The sequence below is a fragment of the Meriones unguiculatus genome, chromosome 4 (genome assembly GCF_030254825.1).
Source record: "Meriones unguiculatus strain TT.TT164.6M chromosome 4, Bangor_MerUng_6.1, whole genome shotgun sequence".
Lineage (NCBI taxonomy): Eukaryota > Metazoa > Chordata > Mammalia > Rodentia > Muridae > Meriones > Meriones unguiculatus.
In genome coordinates, this window is record NC_083352.1 from 73,945,483 (window position 1) to 73,962,299 (window position 16,817).

Sequence of the window (16,817 nt, forward strand, 5' to 3'; positions counted from 1 at the left end):
TGTCAAGTGAAATTTAGAGGCATCTCAGCTTGTCTACATGACTGGCTGTAAGAGAAAGTGGAACTGATCCAACAGAAGAAAAAACGGACTGTAGGTTTCCCACACCAACTAGGGTTTCAGTAAGAAAGTGGCTGAAATTTCTTTGCTGGTAAAAGCAATATGAGCTTTGTTTCTTGAAGGAGGAAATTCTTCCTAGCACTCCAGAGGTTAGGTGCAAACGGAGGTAGGTGATAAATCATATGTGGCCAGCCAGATAAGTGCATGGCTTAAAATAATTGATCCTAGTGGGATGTTTCAGTTGAAATAAAATTTCAAGTCTTAGTCAATTTCAGTTAAATCATGAGGCATGAATTTAGTGACTTGGGGTAAGGTCGCAGCATGGCATTCCTAGAGGGAAATAATGGCTGTGAGCATGAAGGGGTGAGTCTGGGAAGCGGGCCTCAGTGGCAGATTGCTTGCCTAGCCTTCTAAGAGCAGTGCGTGGCATCTTAGAAGAGTGCTCACTTTTAGCTTGCAGCTAAGTCCCACTTCTTCTCTAAGACTGATGGACATTAGGACCCAGGGTGTGTGAAGCCCCAACACCTCCTTTCTCTGAGGCTGATGGACATTAACCTAGGCTTCAGGTTTTGTGAGGTGACCAGGAAAGTACAGGGTCTCTCACACTTATCTCTCACCTAAACATCTCTTGGAATAAAAGTTCAGGGTGAGGTATGATGTTGAGTTTGAAGAAGCCATATTTTCTCTTTTTTATGTTTCTACATTTATTAAATATTTGCAGTATTTGTGACCTTTAAAAAAAATAAAAGCTTTTAACAAAAAAAGAAACTTAGAGCTTGCCTTAGATCTGCACAGGGTCAGACTTCTCAGTAATGTTTGCATGGGTGGGAGAAGGGCTACTGATGGTGGGTGGCCCATTGCCTCGGGTAGGGGAACGTTAGCTTTCTTTGAGGTTGTCGATTCTGGTAGGTGGAGTGTGCCCTACACCAGTGCACATGTGGCCATCACTAGTTGGACTCAGATTTAAGAAAAAAAAGGAGAAGTTGTGGGGGACAGATATGGAAAGGAATCGAGGGGAATTTAGAGTGGAAAATAGGGAGTGGGTATGATCAAAACACATTGTATATAAAAATTCTCAAATAACAAGTGTAAAATACTATTTTTAATAGGAAAGGAGATGTGCTTTCATTCTATGCCTTTGTACACTTTTATTTTGAACTGTGCATATAGAAAACTTCTACATTTATCAATAAGTAATTTCAAGTTTAACAGTAACAAAAGGCTCATAGCTTTGTCAGTCACTATAGCTACATTACACAACCATCTTGAAAACGAACCCAACAAAGGGAAGTTTTCACAGCTTTAGAAAGATGAATTATATGGTATGGTTTTATGGTATCTCTAATTTAGATTTTTATGTTGCATTCTTAAGCAACTTGTATGTTTTCTAAGACCAAAATGCATATAGCTAAGCAATATACATCTGCTCGGCTTGATGAGTTTCAGTGAAACCAGTAACTGCGTTTATTCTAGGCACATTTCATTAGAACAAGGAATTGAGAGCCATTAAAAAACAAGAGAAGATTGTTGCCTGTTGGCTTTGCACACTAGTCTGTGCATGGGGACATACAGGAGAAATGTACAAAGGGAACCAGCGACACTACTGGGGAGCATGCAGAGCTAGATGATGTCAGATCTCTTTATTCGTTTGGATTTTTTTTTAAATCATGTATTTTACATTGCTTATCTTTTCAGGCAGAATTCACAATCAGAATAAAAACCACCTTGGAAATTGATTTTCATGGCCTTATGCACATACATGCCAGGGCTCATGTGCTCCTCCCACGGGCAGCTTCTGAATCGGTCTCTGTTTTCAGACGAGGGCATTAGTGGCATAATATCAAGTGAGGAATTCTTCATCTCCATGTAAATGGTTTTGATTGGAGGCCGTGTTTGACCAGGCAAACAGACAGGGAGCATGAGTACATAAATTTTTAATATCTGATCCTGAGGATTTTCCTATTTACAAGAAAATGTGTCTTCTAGTTAATGGGAAAGAAGGCCTGATTTAGTGGAATCTACTCGACAGGATAGGCTCTGTTAGAACTCCAAGACTGTGGTGAAATACCAGCTCCTGGCATTTCACTTTGAAAGCTTTGAAAGCTTACCAAGGAAAGGAAGCCACTGTAATATTGGTAGCAACTTTTAGTCCTCCCCAGAGAGGTTTCTTTTTAACCCGGACATGAGGTGCTAAGAGTAGCCCCTTCTAAACACTTCCTCCACTTGCATTTTTGAGCTTTTGACTGACTTGAATAAACCTCACAGCCCATGTTCTTCTCCAGGTCACTCAACAGTGGCAGCTGCTGTTCTCCCTTAGTCCCGGGGTAAGGGCTTGGTTTTCTCAGTGCTGCAAGTCAGGGACTGACTGACTTAGGGAGTGCAGCAAGCAAAGAGTTCCTTTGTTTCTTTCTCTGACAGTTTGCTTTCTCTGAAAATAAAAAAAACAGAGAATAATTTGGGAAGGAGGGCCCAGGGTAAGATGATCAATCCTTACTTAAAAAGACAAGTGGGATGGCCATTGGAAGTAGGAGAAAATGAGTAGCAGGATAGGAGCCTCTGAAAGATTCTACCTAGCAGTGTATCAGAGCAGATGATGAGAGTCATGGCCAAACTCTGGGCAGAGTACAGGGAATCATATGAAAGAAGGGTTAGTAAGACCTGGAGAGAACAGGAGCTCCACAAGGACCAAATATATCTGGACACAGGGGCTTGTCTGAGACTGATTCTCCAACCAAGGGCCATGCATGGATATAACCTAGAACCCCTGCTTGGACATAGCCCATGGCAGCTCAGCATCCACGTGGGTTCCCTAGTAAGGGTAACAAGACTGTCTCTGGCATGAACTCTGTGGCTGGCTTTGACCTCCCCACCCCCTATGAGAGGAGCAGCCTAGCTAGGCCACAGTGGAAGACACTGCAGCCAGCCCTGGATGGAAGGGGAGGAGGACTTCTATCAGTGGACTTAGAGAGGGGCATGGAGGAGAGGGCAGGATTGAGAAGGAATGAGGGAGGGGGCTACAGCTGGGATACAAAGTAAATAAACTGTAATTAATATAAAAAAAAAAGAAGAATTTGCTACAAAAGTAGTATTTCCAACTGGATCTGAGACAGAAAACATCATTCTCCCAGAATAGAAAACAGAGCTTTCTTGTGACACTTAAAATTGCTGGAGTAATAGACATAAAGTTGCAGTTAAGCAAAATGAATAAGATCTAGGAATCTACTCGACAGCATTATACCTGTGTTGTTATGCATTTGTATGTGCGCGTCTCAGGCTGAGGGGATGGTAAACTGCTTGACTGTCAAGCATGAGGATCTAAGTTCAAGCCCCAGAACCCCCCAAAAACACCAAGGGTAGTGATGTGTGCCTGTAATCTCAGTGCTGGGGAGGCAGAGACAGGAGGCTCACAGAGCTGGTGGACCAGCTAGTCTGGGCCAACTGGGGAACTCCAGGCCAAGGGCAGGCCATTTCACGGGAGGTGGACGGCGTCTTTGAAGAAGACATCTAAGGTTGTCTTCTGGGCTCTTAACTGCATGTGGGCCTGTGCACGCACACACACACTCACACGTGGGGGATATGTAGATTAAGTGTTGGCATCATGCTAAGATGAAAGTGTTGATGGTTATTTCCCATAATTTCTCTCTTAGCTAACAAGGAAGGGCAGACAGTTGATTAAGCAAAGATAATGAAGTTGGCAGGTTCTGCAACACGGAGCCTGTGGTCTTTGATGTGAGTCACGAGAGTGTTCGGTTTCCCCAGGTGGGCAGGTCAACAGAAAGCCCTATCGACTTCGTGGTCACAGACACCGTTTCTGGCGGTCAGAACGATGACGCCCAGATCACGCAGAGCACCATCTCCAGGTTTGCCTGCAGGATCGTGTGTGACAGGAGCGAGCCATACACAGCACGCATATTCGCAGCTGGATTCGACTCTTCCAAGAACATATTTCTTGGAGTAAGTACTATGACTATATTCTCGTTTCAGAATCGCACCCACTGCTGGGATGGAGTTAATTTGCGGAGAAGTTGCTTTCTGTGAAGACTGTAGTTAGATTTTTTTTTTTTTTAATGTTTTGATTTTCAGGCCAGTGAAGAAGACAGTAGTAAAACCTGAGGTTAATTCAAAGCCTAGCACGTGAATCCAGCACGCAGGAGGGTTATAAGTTCAAGGCCAGCCTGTACTACATAGAGAGACCCTGCCTCAGTAAAAAGCAAGCAATCTGTAGATTACTCAGTTTTCGTTCTATTTGCTGTATCAGTTTGAGCGTGTGCACTGACTATTTTAAAAGAGTATATGTTAACATTATAACATAAGTGGAAAGGGAAATCCTGTGCTCTTTCCTACCTTTTTCATGTTTTCTCTTTTTCAAGACAGGGTTTCTCTGTGTAGCCCTGGCCATCCTGGAACTCACTCTGTAGACCAGGCTCACCTCAAACTCAGAGATCACCTGTCTCTACCTCCCAAGTGCTGGGACTAAAGGTGTGAGCCCCCATGCCTGGCGAGCTTTCATGTCTTTCAAGGAGACTCGAGTCTGCTTTTCCAGTGGCGCTTTAGCATGTTTTTTCTGGTCTATGGTGATTTTCTCCAGGAAAAAGCAGCCAAGTGGAAAAACCCCGATGGCCACATGGATGGCCTCACCACCAATGGTGTCCTGGTAATGCACCCCCAAGGCGGCTTCACCGAGGAGTCCCAGCCTGGAGTCTGGCGAGAGATCTCTGTCTGTGGAGATGTGTACACCTTGCGAGAGACGAGGTCGGCCCAGCAGAGGGGAAAGCTGGTGAGTGTGCTCCTTCCAGAAAGCATACCAAAGCACAGATGCTCGTGGTGACCATCACTTTTCCACTGATGAAGCTTAGAGCGTAGAGCCTTTGTGCAGGGTGGAATGCACCCTTCTCAGATCCAGAAGTCCCATGAGCGCTAGAGAGTTGGAGCAGGGTGGCTGTGTCCTTTCCTCAGAGCTGGGCTTACCTGAGGGCAAGTGCGGTATTTTTTGGTCCTGACTGTCTTGAGAAAACAGTCATTTATTACATTTATCATTACAGAATTTATCTTTCCTCATAATAGTTTACTAATCCAGAAAAATCCTGGACATTTTGAGACAGTGAATGAAAATTTTAAATTAAAAAATAAAGTCTAGATTTTCTAAAACTAACAAATAATTAAGTTGCCCCCCCTTAGTTTAATGGTTAGAAATTAATAACATTCTCAATACTGTTCACCAGGGACGGCAAACATTTTACTTAGAGCCACTCCTGTGCAACATGCTAGCACCTTGTGAGTGTCATTGCCGAGCGCTAAAACAGATGCTTGTTTTGTCCTTTTTGATTGTGAGTGTGTGGTCTGGGGTTTGTGATCGTGCCCTTGCTGTGGCCCAAACCCTTAAAAGCCTTGCTCCCCCTTCACTCCTGCTCTCTTACATAGAAGCTGGGAGAGAACAGGTGCCTTTTCTGGATAATAGGAAAGGCCTTTCTCAGAGTAGCCATAGACAGCACACAGTGGAGTGTGTGTGATCTGTGAGCTGCCCAGACGAAAGTAGCAACCAGATGTTTCTGAGATGAGAAAGGACCTGGGGCCTGATGGGCGATTGCTGTCCTGTCTCCGAGGCTTGCTTCTAGGTGTCATTTCTGTTAATTCTATTTCACACCATTCATGGACAGGCAAGGCCCCTTCACCTTACAGTAAAGCCACCTTTTCTCAGTGTCTTTGGTGAAAAACATTTTCTGGCAAAGGTCAGGCAAACTGTTTTGTTTGAATACTTTTCAAGAAATTATAAATAGAAAAGGGATTTGAAAACAATCCCTTTTACAGAAAGGGTGCTCCTTTTTGTAGTTTTACACAAGATAGTTTTTTGTAGTTTTACACAAGACTGACCTAGAGCAATTGACTTGCTGATTAATTGTTACAGCAGCGGAAGACGAAGACACGGTTGGGCAGACAGTGCAGGAGCATTCCTTACCAAGCACACAGCTCATCCACTCTGCACCACAGTCCTCTGAAGAGGCAGGATCCTCTCACCTCATTTATGGAGAGAAGTAGCACACCAAAGTCAAACATTGCTCTGAGCCACAACTCAGATCCCTGCTCCAGTTGTAATTTCACAGAGGGCCATGCTCGGGGCTCACCTGAGCTGGTTCACATGCGAGCATTTGCTACCTGTGTGAATAGAAGCCGCATACTGAGCCAGGCATGGTAGCCCTGCCTCTAATTAGTACTCAGGAGGTGGAAGCAAGCAAATTGTGAGTTCTGGGGCAGACAGGGCTACATAGTGAGACCCTGTCTCATACACCCAAGAGCGGGAAGCCAGCTCAGTAACACAGCTCTTACTAGCCTGTGCAAGGCCCTGCCCTCAATCCCCTGCAGAAAAAATAAATAATAAAATAACTGATGATAATAATATAAAAGCATACTCCGAGCGCCATGGCAAGACTGTCCAGTGAGCATGTCACCTTCTGCCTGGCTTGCTAAAAAGAAACAGCTCCAAAAATGGCGGCGGCGGCTGCTACTGTGTGTGTGCACATGCGTGCATCTGTACCTGCACACGTGCACTTGGAGGCGACAGGATAACCTCTGGACAAGGCCTTGCCCACTAGGCCGAGACACTAGCCAGGGAAATCTGGGGACCCTCTCCTCTCTGTGATAACTAGCACACAGCACTTGGCTTTCTCTTGTGGGCTCTGAGCTCAGGTTCTCTTGCCTGCAAGGCGAGTGCTCTACCCCCTGAACTGTCTCCCCAGCCCAGACAGCCTGTTTTTAAAGTTCGTGTCTGTCAACAGCATGCCTTAGATCTATTGAAAATTACGGGCATCTTTCTCACATCAAGATCTCAGGACCACTGAGCCTGAAACTTTGTTGCCACAGATACTCTTTTCCATGTGTGGTGTACCCCAGGTCTTTGTCTAGAGAGAGAACCTGTGCCAGCTGCTGGCACCCCTCCAGTCCATCTGCTGTACAGCTAGATGTGAGCTGACGGAAGGCACATCCATCTTCTTTTGGTGCCCAGACCTCTCCACCTGGCCGTCTGGCCCTGGCCTGTTGCCTGGTGCCGTGGTCTCACCCAGAACGCCCAGCCTGTCCTGTGAGTGCCTTGTCGACTCCATGCTTAGGGTAGTCACACCTCTCTGTGCGCTGGTGTCACCACCCTCCTCCTGGCTCCTGACACCTTTTCCAAATCTCCATCCAGGAAAACTTCTCTCAAAACCTGTTCTGACCTGTCTTCATTGGAGTACCAGCAGCAAACAGTGTCTACTGTGTGCCAGAGCTCGTGTCCAAGAATGCCGCTTGCTCTAACTTACTTATCCCTCATAGCCACCTTCTACATCCTAAAGAAAGGGAGAGTGTGGCGGTGTGCTCCAGTAACCACCCCAGCTCTAAGTGGCAGAGCCAGGTCCGTAACAGGCCGGAGGCCCCAAAGCTAGTCTCAGCCATTGTGCGTCCGTGGCCTCACAATGTTTCCTTTACCCCTGGCTCCAGGCATGCCTGCCTCCCAGTCCTGTCTGTCTGTCTGTCTGTCTGTCCTGTAGCCTTCTCCCTTCTGGGCTTTGTATGCATCGGGCACAGGAGTAGTGGGCTGAGTCCTGCTGACCACGCCCGCCACTGCTGCTTGTCATCCTGTACAAGCGCGGGATGCATTGCACACACGTCCTGTGAAAACAAAGGCTTTCCAGGAAGACTTCCACCTCTGACCTTAGGAAAAACGAGGGAAAGACAGTTCTAGGTGTACATTGGTAAGGGACACTGAGGGTCACCGGGAATGTGTTGGATGCCCTGCCAGAGGAGCATGGGTCTTCATGGGCAGGACAGCGCTCGTCCCTCAGAAGGTTTATAGGTGTGTTACCCACATAAAAGGTTAAAATTAAAAGTGTAATGTTTACAGAACTCCTAAAGTAACCACTGCTTTAGTGGAATTGAAAAAGCTGGCACACTGTGCTCTGACTGCCCCACCCTGAACATTTACAGGCACTGAGGCTCGGGAGGGTGATGTCCCATGTCCTTTTTAAGAGTTGAATGTTACCTCCCTGTGCTCTGTTTTTCTAGTTACTGAGGAAGGATGTTGGGGTGCCTTTGCCGCCAGAGTTTGCAGGGTTTTGCTTTTAAAGATGTGTCTGTTGAACCTGTTGTAGGTGGAAACCGAGACCAATGTCCTGCAAGACGGCTCCCTCATTGACCTGTGTGGGGCCACTCTTCTCTGGAGAACCGCAGATGGCCTTTTTCACACTCCGACTCAGAAGCACATTGAAGCCCTCCGGCAGGAAATCAATGCAGCCCGACCCCAGTGTCCCGTGGGCCTCAACACCCTGGCCTTCCCCAGCATCAGCAGGAAGGAGGTGGTGGAGGAGAAGCAGCCCTGGGCATACCTGAGCTGCGGCCATGTACACGGCTACCACAACTGGGGCCATCGGAATGACACGGAGGCCAATGAGAGGGAGTGTCCCATGTGCAGGACTGTGGGCCCCTACGTCCCTCTCTGGCTGGGCTGCGAGGCAGGATTTTATGTCGATGCAGGACCCCCAACTCATGCTTTCACCCCCTGTGGACACGTGTGTTCAGAGAAGTCTGCAAAGTACTGGTCTCAGATCCCACTGCCCCATGGAACCCATGCATTTCACGCCGCCTGCCCGTTCTGTGCCACGCAGCTGCTTGGTGAACAGAACTGCATCAAATTGATTTTCCAGGGTCCAGTGGACTGACACCCTGGACGGCCATCTACACGTTATTAACACGTTACTGTGAAGATTTTGCCACTAACTGTAGATTCTACCTTTTGTAATGCTGTTTGTTAAGGGGAAGGTGGACTGAGTTGGGGAAGAAGACGGGGGCTGGTTATGAAATGTGGCAGGAGTTGACAGACACCACTGTGTTCTGCATGCTCGGAACAGCAGCATCGTCATTGAGGTCTGCCTGATTAAACTTTAACACCTGTGTAATGATTGGATTTCAACTGCCATGCTTTTGTTTTTAACTTTAGGTTTTAAACCAGATCTTTTTTTTTTTTTCCTTTGTAAACTTGGGCAAGATTTTACATCTTTTTTCATAAATGTAGAAGAAATGTATTCAACAGATGTCTTAGTGGACAGCCTGCAGAGCTGTGTGGCACAGTTGTCACACATCTTGTGATGTGCAGTGGCCGGGAATACTTGACATTAGCCAGAATCTGACCCAACCCCAAAGGGCCAGCTCTGTCGGCCCTGCCATGATCCCTGTGGATAGGAGGCACAGGCCGGGCACTTGTCTTGAAATCTGTAGCTTTTTTTCTCATTTAGTTTTCTCACTTTGGGTAGAAGAGAATATTAATATGCTATTATAGTTTAACTTCAGTGGAATTTACTTACACTCATTCATCAGATACTTGGCATGTCAAACAAGGAATTTCCCATATTCTAGTCTGCTCTGTTATTTTTGTTTGATATGGACTGTCTCTGGTCCTCATCTTACATGTCAAGAATTGATTGATTGATTGATTGGTTGATTGAGTGAGCGAAGTCTAGCAGCTCTTTGAAGTTCATGAACTGAGGTGGCAGTGTGACAGGAGCTAAGTGGGGCTGCTGTAGCTGTTGGCAGCAGTAGGCGTGTCCTGGGTACTCTCCTGTCAGCTTTATCTGCATACTGATTGTTTAAGACCCGAGAGGGATTTAAAATATGCCTCTGCTCTTTAAAACCACTTGTGGCACTTCATAGTATGGTTTCCTCCTCCTCTGTGCCCTCATCTCTCATAAGGAAGCCCCAAAGCAGCAGATGACTATGATACAGTCATTTCTGTCTACCGTCTGCCTGCCCACCGTCTGTCTGTCGCCATCCCTTTCAGGCTAAGGAACCCGTACGTTTTAAAAATGTTTGCAAAGGAAACTAAATGTAAATGTGATTGTTAGATAGACCCAGCACTGAGCAGTACATCTGCAGAGATGGTTTGAAATTCCTGATTTTGAGAGAGCAAGGGAGTGTTTACTGAAAAATAATTAAATCAGACTTTCATATGAGCTACACCATCCCTCTCTTTTCGTTTCATTTTGTGTTGATTAATAATTCCCGGATGCTCATCTTCTGTGCTTGGTGCCAGTAGTACTTGTGGCTCCCAGAAGGTAGAGGTGCATTCTCTACCTTGGCTTAAGCTCCATTCCACCCATTCCCAGGGAGAAAGGCTTCGGTTAAACTACCATCTGCTTAAAGGGAACATCAACAGATTGAGTTGCCTGTTTCAGCTTTTGTAAATATATATAATTAATGTGATTCTGATATTATATCCATACTTGAATTGGTTTCTCCATATTTTGCCTGTTTGTTAGCAGATATTTTGCCTATTTTCAGCAAATTAACCCTATTGAGTACTTTTTCTTAAATGCAAAAAGATAATATTACTCTTCAACACTGCTGCTTAATTTGACTAAGTATGCTAGATTTACCTGTCATTTTAAAAATAACTTTATTTTCCCATGGAGACCATGTGTAGGAAGAAAGATTTTTTTGTTTTGTTTTAATTATAGTCATGATGTGAAAATCCAACAACAGTCTCATTATGGTTCTACATAGATTCCCTATAGACAAAAGAAAGGAAGGGAGGGAGGGAAGAATTTTCTCGAGAAACCTATTGGATGCCATCTGAGGCAGCCAGGGCTCCCATCACTGGTTGTCAGAGAAGGGCTAAAAGATGCACTCGCTCCCTCTCCTTGTCATATGGAGAGAGACTGAGGATTCTTGATATGCTAGGACTATCTTCTAAGATAAAAGGTCTTACACCAAGAAAGGTTAAATTTCAACTATCAAAAAAAAAAAAAAAACTTTCTTTTTTCAGTGAAGTTCACTCTGATGGCAGAGTGTCTGAGTCAGGGCCGTATGTCTCATAGTTCGGTGTGTGGCAGATGCCCCCCACCCCCCAAAGTTCATGACATCATAACTCAGGTAGCTCAAGCGCAGGTTGATACCTGGGTAATCAACGCAGCTCTGCAGTGGCAGGTGTGACGCCTGTGTCGCTTCCTTTGGGCTCCAGGCAAGCCCCCCTCCCGGCAGAGGAATAGCAGAGGGGTCTCACCTTCAAAGGAAGCCATGCTGACTTGGACAGCTTCTGATACAGTCCCTTTCTACTGAGGAGAACTTCAAGTCTGAAAACAGTTTAGTTTCTGAGACTTAAGGAACTGTAGTGCAGCCCAGTAGAATGATAGAGTTGAGGAAGGGACAGTCCTCCATGGTCATTCTGTGTTCAGGTTTGGTGTGCCATCACATTAAAGGATGAATCTCAAGCCTTCGCCCCCATGTGTGTAAGGATGTCACCAACCACCATCCTGGTCTCGGCCTGACCACTTACCCCCTTTCAAATAGGTTTTCAGAAGTCAAGCCCTAGTGACATGCCTCCATAGATAATATTTTCTTCAGTTGTGTCATTTTCTTAAAAAAAAAAAATTCAGAGTGAGTGGGGTATAGCTCTGAGTATTTTTCTAGTGTTTTTTTAAATTATTATTATTAAGCAGTGCTGCTGGGTCATGTGGCTCTAACATTTCTCTGATTTCATTTGGCTTTTTTGCAAAAAGGGCTACAGTTCACACTGCAGAGTAAGTATTAAGCTTTCTGGGTCTCCTCCCCACCTCATCAAGCCCACCATCCTTCTGTGGCCCAAAAGAATTAAAATCTTTTAATATAAATAGAGAGCATATTTATATCATTCCTCAATAGTTAATTATAGGGTTTGGTACCTTTGTGCCTCAGGGAAGCCACGTGATATAACTGGTTATAGACTTTCAGGGTTAGGGTGTAGAGAAAGGAGAAAGCCATTGGAAAACGTGATGAGCTCCACTAAGGAGACTAATTAACCTAGGTGCAGAAGTGTGCCAGGACCGGCATCAATGTGATTGTAGTAGAATTTGTTTCCCAGTGTTAGTAGGGAAATTGGTTTAAGTTATTACATATACTATATTAGGAGAGTTGAGAACTCCTCATGACGCATCGATGCCTCTTATTTTTGCTTACCAGCCTCGGTAATTAGGAGCTCAGTATTGATATTTGAACACTTTGAAGAAAACACACTTTCTACTTAAGTGTGCTAAAGGTTGTTCCATGATTCACTCAGCTTTTTTTCTTTGGATGCACTGGAGAGGCGGATAATGATGCCACGCTCGGCATCGTCTTCACGCAGTCTTACCTCTGACAGTGGAAATCCAGACAGACCCCAGGACCTTGATTTCAAGCCAGCTATGGTTCTGTTCCCTTGGCTGTCAGTCTCAAGGTCCCATAGTTCTGCCTTCTGTGGATTAAGGGTCTGAAGCCCCTGTGATGAGCATAGGACACAGCTCCAGTCATGTTATGAGATGTCAGAATATTGGTAAAAGAACCTAAGCATTACCGAAGCAGTGAAAACAAAACAGGGTTCTTTAGTAATGCGTCAGCAAGTGTGTGCCCTCACGACTCCCCTAGTGAGCAGCAGGGGAAACAGACACATGTTCCAGTTCTGTTTAACTTTCTAAACAAAAGTAACATGATGAGAACGAAGTTCTGTCTTTAGGATGAAATCACAGATTGCTTCTCTCCACTAAATAATCTGGGTGTTAGAGGGCTGGTCATTCTCACCATGTATAGTGTTACACGCAGTTAAATTTTATGGCTATATTTGTAAAAATCTGTTCTTTTATATTTCATGTCAAATTGAAAACTTTATTTCTTCACTGTTGTACCTGTGGAAATACAAGCCATTTTACAGGAAAAATCTTCAAAAGCTATTAAACAAATCTCACCATGTTTGCAAGTCGTCTCCAGACTCTTGTTATCCCTGGCTTCATCGGGACGTTGAGTAGGACGTGGGTACAGACGTAGACTTTATTGGTACTTTCTGGAACTTCCACGTGAGTCCAAACAGACAGGTTTGTTGTTGTTTTATTCTACACATCGCATACTTAAATCTGTGTTCTGAAATCCTCCAGACTTTTTATTAAAGAAACTCCATTGGTGCTTATATTACTATTTCTTGTGGCATTTTATCACTGTCAAATAAATCTAACTTGTAGGAGAAGTTAACCTGGCTCGTAGAATTAATGGGTTTTCTTCAAGATCATTATAACCGTGTTACTCCATTTGCGGTAGTCTTCTTTTCAATAGCAGAAAGATGGTGTGTAAGCCTTCAAGCCTTAACTGAGTATATCTATCATAAGAAAATATTTGCATTTGTGATATTTTCTATTCAAGTTGATATTCAAGTGTTATAACTATTATTGAGGGAAATAGATTTTTCATTTTGAAAAAAGAATGCAAACATAGCCTTTTACACAGGCAAATGCTCTGTTTTTATCAGATTTGAAAAGTCATGAATTGTAAAATGTGTTTCTGTAGTTAAACTGCCAGCTACACTTCTCAGGTATATCTCACTCAACAACTGTGCTGAAAGTCACTTGGTGTGGGGGAAAATGAAGAAGTTTTCAACAAATGGATCAAGAACCACTAGATATATTCAGGCAAAAGAATAAAATTGAGACCACATTAGGGTCGTATAATAAAAATAAATAATAAATAAATAAATAAGTGGGTCAAAGAGCAGAACAGCAGAACTCTTAGAAGGAAGCTTAAACTGTTGACTTTAGTCAGCGGTTTCTTAAAAGCAAAAGGAAATAATAATGAACAAATTGGATTTCATCAAAATTAAAAAAACTTGTGCATAGAATGAAACTCCTAAGTAGAAAGACGACTCACAAAATTGAGTCAGTTTGTGGTGGCCATAGCTCTCACACGGAAACTGAGTCAGACATATGCAAGAACTTGTTCACAGAGCATTCCACCACTAAAACGGGACAAAGGGTTTCCCCCAGATACATAAATGGCCAGGAAGCACATGAAGCATGCACAACATTACTAACCATGGGACTACACAGTTCTATTTTATATCCCCTGGGACAACTAAAGAAGACAGTCACAGAACTTTCACAAGAGGAACGTGAGCCCTGGTCCCCTTTCTGCGGGAGGAAAACAGTGCTGCTGCTTTGGAACAAGCAGTTTGCAGTTCTGCAGAGTGTCCAATGTGTAGGTACTTATGTGGCCTGGAGATCTAGACATGCACAAAGAGCTGAAGACACACTGAAGTGAGCGCCTCTCACACCCTTAGCTCAGGAGGTAACGAATTGCCCTGTGGAGTTGGCTATACAGATTTCATTGGCTCCATCCCTGCCCGCTCTCCTCAGCTTCCAGAACTCCTCCCCCGCCATGTGCCCTTTCACCATCCTTACTCCCCCTTCTACTTTATTGCCTTCCCTGCCTCCTCCCTCACAGCTGCCCTTAGCCTCCTGGGCCTCTTTCTAGGTTCCTGGCCTTCACCTTTATTTCCTCCCACCTGAAAATACATGTTTTACAAAAGCCAGGGTCCAAATGCAAGGGAGAACGTGTATAATTTGTCTTTCTTGATCCTGGCCTACCCTGCTTAAATTACTGGTTCCCAGTTCCCTCCACTTCCATGCAAGTTCCATTATAACTGAATGCAATTACAGTGTATAGATGTGCAGCATTTCCTAGACCTGCCCTTCTGTTGATGGACATTTAGGCTGATTCCAAACCCCTGCTATTGGGCCTAGCGATGTGGATGTGTCAGTGACAGTGTGGCCCTACCTGTCATAGGAAGAGCTTGAAAGCAACACGAATGTCCATCACCTGAGAAAGGAATAAACAAAGTGAATATACAGACAATGAAACTTGGACGGTAAAAACAAAGTGCTGCTACATACTTCAACACAGATGAACCTTGAAAATACATTAAGTGTAAGAAACCAGACACAAAAGTCCACACGTATGTCAGAAACTAAAATTAAAATTAATGGTCATAAGGAAAAGTAAAGGATGGTTATGAATAGATAAAAGGTTTTGGGGGAAGGTGATAAAAATGTTCTAAACTTAGTGGTCAACTGTGACCAATTGACCAAATGCTAAAAAAAAAAAAAAAAATTGTATGCTTGAACAGATAACAACTACATGAATTACATTCAAAACTTACTTTAAAAAAATTAAAAAAAAAAAAAACACCTTATTTTTACACCCAGGACCAGGGAGATGGCTCAGCAGATAGAGGTACTTGTCACCAAGCCTGACAACCTGATTTTCATACCAGAGGCCTACACATGGGAAGAGAGAACAGACATCCCATAAATTGTCCTGTGACTTCCGAACACTCATCTTGGCCTGTAAAGGTACACACACACACACACACACACACACACGGCAGTAATGAAGACGATCAGGCCAAAAGCACCTCTTTGCAGCTCTGCGTTCTTCAGGGTATGCCCTTTCTAGGCATGGAGGGACCGGCAGCCGTCCTGTGGCCTCTAACAATTTTTACTGTGATGTGCCTCTTCTAGTTCTTCCCAGGAAGAACATCATCTGGTTAAACTCTGATGAAGGGTTCAACTCAGGTTGAAAATTTGAAATCTGTGGGCAGGAGCCATGTTTAACTGTGTTATCTTTTGTTTACCCAGTTGTTATCCAGGGCTCTCAAGAGTTCTCTGATCCAAGTCAATACTACTTAAGCTTTGGCAAATAAATATAAGCTGTGGTGATTTGAATGAGAATGCCCCCCATGTGTTTACATACTTAGTTGCCAACTGGTAAACTGTTTGGAAGGATTGGGAGGTATGGACCTATTTGAGGAAGTATGTTACTGGGGTGGGCCTTGAACATTAGACCCAGTCTCTCTGTTTCTTTCTGTCTCTGTCTGTCTGTCTGTCTGTGTATCTATGTATCTGTCTATCCATCCATGTATCTCTCTCTCTCACTCTCACTCTCGCTCTCTCTCGCTCTCTGTGTGCCTGATGACCATGTATAAGGACATAAAGTTCTCGGCTACTGCTCCAGTGCCGTGCCTGTCTGCTTCCTGCCATGATGACATGCCTCTAAAACTGTTAAGCAAGTTAACTTTAAGCAAGTCCTCAATTAAATGCTTTCTTTTATAGGAGTTGCCTTGGTCATAGTGTCTCTTCAAAGCAATGGAACAGTGATTAAAACATAAGCCAAGAGTCATCTTTTCTCTTAATTTCAGATAATGAGGTTTTCTTTAAAAAAACACATCTACCATACACATTAAATCCTAGTGACTCTGCTTTGAAAGCTTAGCAGTGATGTGTTAAATGAGTTTCATTTTAGCAGAGCCCATAAATCTCTTCTTAGCTGGATTAGAACTGACATGGGTGAGAGCATGAGTCCTCTCCCTTTGGCTACTCAAGGAGTTATTGTACACATAAGCAGAGACGTGCACCAGATTCTGGGGGCTTGAGCACCGAGAGATGCCGTCGGCAAGTCTAGTCCTTTAAGTGTAAAGAGCCAGCAGATGCTGGGGGCGGGGGGACAGAAGCTCCCTACATCTGCTGGTGCAGAGAAATCTGGTCCTTCTGGGCTTACAGAATTCACCTTCCTTAACTCTCTTGCACCATCTACATCTCTCTTCCACCTTCTTCCTTGTTCTACCTTCCTTAGAGGCTTTGACAATACAGCAGGTCTGAGGGTCAGACAAATATGGGAATGGATTACCCCAAATTAAAGCCAAATAGAGCTGAGAACTCATGAAGCCTGTCTGACAGGCTTCCTCTTTGGATTGAAGTCATTTTGATCTGAGCTTTGAAGGAAAACAAAGTGTGTACTGATCTCTGTTAAGAACAGAAAATAGAAACGTGTCTGTATCCTTACCTCATTGGGGCCCTGCAACCTCCTGCTAAAAGGACCCTTGGAAAGTGCTGCATCTTCTCTGGGTCATCCCCGATGAAGCAGCAGCCTGTCCACACCCGACCTCAGAATGTCTTTTTCCTATATCA

The 16,817-nt window shown here is 44.3% G+C and overlaps 1 protein-coding gene across 1 annotated transcript in view; it reads left to right on the forward strand.

The window, feature by feature from the left end:
• The window catches only part of Peli2 (pellino E3 ubiquitin protein ligase family member 2), a 139,724-nt gene extending 126,940 nt beyond the window's left edge, over positions 1-12,784 (forward strand). Inside the window, exons 4-6 of the mRNA XM_060382177.1 lie at positions 3,817-4,011; positions 4,646-4,834; positions 8,178-12,784. Coding sequence (XP_060238160.1) covers positions 3,817-4,011; positions 4,646-4,834; positions 8,178-8,744 — 951 coding nt within the window. The 3' untranslated portion in view covers positions 8,745-12,784. The remainder of the gene's footprint in view (positions 1-3,816; positions 4,012-4,645; positions 4,835-8,177) is intronic.
• Positions 12,785-16,817: the final 4,033 nt, after the last annotated feature.